The 4,173-nt window shown below is 31.3% G+C and overlaps 1 protein-coding gene across 1 annotated transcript; it reads right to left on the minus strand.

Moving 5' to 3' along the window:
- Window positions 1-1,773: 1,773 nt before the first annotated feature.
- On the minus strand, window positions 1,774-3,128 carry LOC127102662 (uncharacterized). Its single transcript, XM_051040011.1, has 2 exons — window positions 2,983-3,128; window positions 1,774-2,749 (listed from the first exon to the last, which is right to left on the minus strand). The coding sequence occupies exons 1-2, from the start codon at window positions 3,126-3,128 to the stop codon at window positions 1,774-1,776; spliced, it is 1,122 nt and encodes a 373-aa protein (XP_050895968.1).
- Between the last annotated feature and the right edge of the window lie 1,045 nt (window positions 3,129-4,173).

A 4,173-nucleotide genomic window follows, 5' to 3' on the forward strand; every position in this document is an offset into this window, starting at 1 on the left:
TTTTAATTGTTTTTTATCTGTAATAACATTGGGGAATTTATAAGCGAATTCAATACTTCTTTGTATAGGAATTATAGTTCCTTGGTCAATTTCATGACCTAAAAATCTAACTTTTGTTTGAAAAAGTTTCATCTTAGGAGCATATATAACTAATCCATTATGTTTAACTAATCCTTTGAATATTTTTAAATGTTTAACATGTTGATCTATAGTTTTAGAAAAAACTAAGACATCATCAATATAAACAATTTTAAATTCAGTATAAGGATTAAAAATATCATTCATAATATTTTGAAATTCAGAAGGCGAATTTTTAAGGCCAAAAGTAAGGACATTCCATTCATGATGTCCAAAAGAAATAGTAAAGGTTATTTTATACTTATCAGATTCATTAATCTGAATTTGCCAATAACCAGATTTCATATCAAATTTAGAGAAGATTAAAGCATTGTTTAATATATCTAAAAGATCTTTTTTATTAGGAATAGGATATCTAATCCATTTTAACACTTTATTAAGAGGTTTGTAATTTATAACAAGTCTAGGGACCCCACGTTCCCTTTCGCAGCATTATTAACATAAAAAGTTGTGCAACTCCAAGGAGATTTGGATTTTCTTATTAAATTTTTCTCTAAAAGAGATTCTATCTCCTTTTTTCATAAATCCAAATACTCATGATTCATTTGAGCAGGTCTAGCTTTAGTGGGAATCTGACTTTCATTAAAGTCATCAAGACAAGGTAAAGAAATAACATGTTTCTTTTTATCCTAAAAGGCATTAGGTAAATCATTGCAGATTTCATCTCTAAACTGTTAATCAATTAATTTAATTTGATTTTGAATTTCAGGTTTCTTAAGTTGAGAAGTAATGTTTAATAAATCTACTTCTTCTTTAAGAAAACAAATTTGTTTTTCTTTCTTAAGAAGAATATCTTTAACTTCATTAATCATCCTAGTATGAGGATCAGTAATAAATTAAAAAAGTAATTCTTTTGTTACTGATAATAGAGGTAATTCTCTTTTGATCAACATTAATTAGAGGTATAATTTTATGCAGAAAAGGAGTTCCTAATATGATTCTATAAGTTAAATTTTTTACAAGAATAAAATGAGTAGGTAAACAAATATCTTTGTTACAAATATAAGCATTAGAAAACTTATAATTAACCGTGAGTTTATCTATTCCAGCTTGGATAAGAGATTGTGTGGTTTTACCAAAGTATTTAGTGGGAATAATTCCTTCTTGAAGGCAGTTTAAATCAGCGCCACTATCAATAAGGGCAACTTCATTTTCTAATATGAAACTTCTATTAATAACTAAAGTTATTCTAACAAACCATTTTTGAGAGGTCACTCTATCAATGAGAGAAAGGAATTCATCACTATGTGAATGATTACTAGTTGAAGATATCTCTTCAACCTTGGAATTATTAGATTCTAACAAAGTGAGTCTTTGAGATAAACCATAGTTTTCTTTTTTAATATGAGATATCTCATTCTTTAAGAGATTTATTTCTCTATTTAAATCCATAATAGAAACAGGAGTTTCACGGATGTTAGACTGTCGAAATCTAGACAAAACCTCACTTAATTGGTAAGGTGCTTCTGTAATAATAGGAAAATATTTTTTAGAGTTTTCTTGTATTAAGACCTCAAGCATTTTTCTTTTTAGTTCTTTATTAGAAATAGATTTTATAGCTTTTATAGCTTCGTCTTGTTTTGAGGTTAAAACATTTAACTCATTCATGTCAACAATTGATTTCCAGTAATCTAATTAATTACATTGACAATCATTATTGTCGGAATATTCAGAAGAGCATTCAGTAGAGGATTCATAAATCATATTAATATCCTCTTCTGAAGAATAATTTTCAGAATCAGAATTGAGAAGTAAAACTTTTTCTAATTGAGAACGCAATTGTTCATCTTCTATCTCATTAAGAGCTTTTTTAGTCCAACATTGGTTGGCATAATGACAATGTTTGCCATATTTATGACACGTTATATCAAGCTTTTTGGCTTTTCTTTTACCTTTAGAGTCCAAAGACTTTTCTTTAGGTCTACCTTTATTGTAGTGACCCTTTTTCTTATTCTTATAAGAATTTTTATAAGAAGTTTTTGACTTATCCTTATAAGGTTTATTGCGGAATTTTTTTCCTTTTTTCTTATTATTATTATCTGAAGATTTTCCAAGATCAAAAGCAAATTGTTCGCAAAATTCACCAAGTTGGTGTTTCTCCGAAAGCTTTTGCCTTTTAAGTTGATTTCTAAGCTTTATGTCATTACATAAAGTTAATCCTTCATTAACACAAGTGTTAATTATATGACCATAAGTAAGGTCCGAATAATTTATATTTATCCCATCATTTTTCTGTCTTAAAGATTGTCTAACCTTTTCAGAAAAGAAATGGGGTAATCCATCAATAAATTTTGCTTTCCAATGCAAAGAATTGGGATTGTTTAATTGATAAACTCTTGAAAGAAAAGTATCCTTATACCATCTAAAGTGGGTAAGAGAAGGACACCTAAGGTTTTGGAGAAGTGTCTGGATTTTTTCTCCAATGGGGACATTGGTTCCTACAAAATGCTGTAACATGGAGAGACACAGAGTATACATTGCATCTTCTTCTCCCGTGGTAGTCGTAGCCAAAGCAGTGCTTCTACTGGTTCCTGGCTCGATCTTAATGATTTTCTTATGATTAAGAATTTCTAATTTCTGAGATTCGGTGAGATAATGATCCCACCAGCCTCTAAGTTGGCCAACAAATCATGTGGTTATAAAGGATGCTATAGAACTATCTGAATTTCCATGTTGCTTGCAAACAGTAGAATACATGATCATTCTATGGATTGTATCTATAATCTGTTTGTCATTAAGACCATCAACATTCCATTCATAAATGGCTTTTCCTGAATAAGAATTCTGGAATGGTTCATGTTCCTCAAAGAGCAAATCTTGCGGTAGTGGCGTTTGTAATAATACTTTTCTATAGGCCTGGGAGAATAAACAGGGTTTATATTATTAGTATTATAAATGTCAAAGTTACTAATGTCTAAATTAGCAAACATATCAGATAATTGATCAATATGGTTTTCGTTATTATCCTCAGAATAATCTTCATGGGACATAATTGTGGTATCATCACCTGGTTGCCAAATCTATGGTAAGTTTTTCATTACATAAATTGTTGTGACAATTTGTGGCTAAATTTATGTTGTGATAGGTTGATTACGCTTAGATAAAACTAAGTAGGTAACTTTTCCTCATTACTTTTTATTAACAGATACCCAAACAACCTTATAAAAGTGTTTTTAAAACAAAAAATGTTTAGTGTTTTTTGTTAAGTACATCTTTTTCCCGGGTGTAGCACCTCAAATTTGCCCCCCCCCCTCATTCATGCATTCATTTTTAGGTCATTTAACATTTCATATTGCATTTCATCATGTCCATCAGAATTAGATCCGAGAAGCTTGAATATCATCCAAGACACTTTGTGGGTTGTATTTTAGATGATCAGTCAACACAGGGGAATGACTTGAGTTACTTCCAACATGTTCAAATGGGGTCTATTCTGTAGGAGAATAGCCATCCAAGGCGCAGCGGAATTTAAAAATTTCTCCATTTAGTGATCCTTACGAATGGGCATGATCAGTGATAGAATCGTTACCTCTTGTGGCGATTCAAACCTTTGGTGCAGATCTCTTGAAACGACCAAAACCTTAGATACAAATCCACGGGGCGATCACGAACGTTGAATGATGACAACGTCTCTACTCAGTCCACACGAACGGATTCTTTCAATCGCAGTGCTAGCTGTTATGAATGAAGGCTTTGAGTGAGAGAGAGATACGAAATTCCAACTCTTCAGTTGTGTTGTATTCCCATACAAAGCTTCTGCACAAGAGCTCTATTTATAGAACCATTTGTGTGGGCTTCAAGCCAAAAAGCCCACTTAAGTGCATTTTGGCCTATATCTCATAATATGCCAAAATCACTTAAGTATTTGGTACCTTACCATATTTCGTATTCTGCTTAAGTACACCGTACCTTACGATGTTCCTTAATTATTCTATCTCTCATCAATTCGTCCTTTGTGTGTGACCCTATAGGTTTTCGCGACGTTGGCAATTATATTAAATCACGCATTTAACATAATAAACAGTGAGCGGTATC

The sequence above is a fragment of the Lathyrus oleraceus genome, chromosome 7 (genome assembly GCF_024323335.1).
Source record: "Lathyrus oleraceus cultivar Zhongwan6 chromosome 7, CAAS_Psat_ZW6_1.0, whole genome shotgun sequence".
NCBI lineage: Eukaryota > Viridiplantae > Streptophyta > Magnoliopsida > Fabales > Fabaceae > Lathyrus > Lathyrus oleraceus.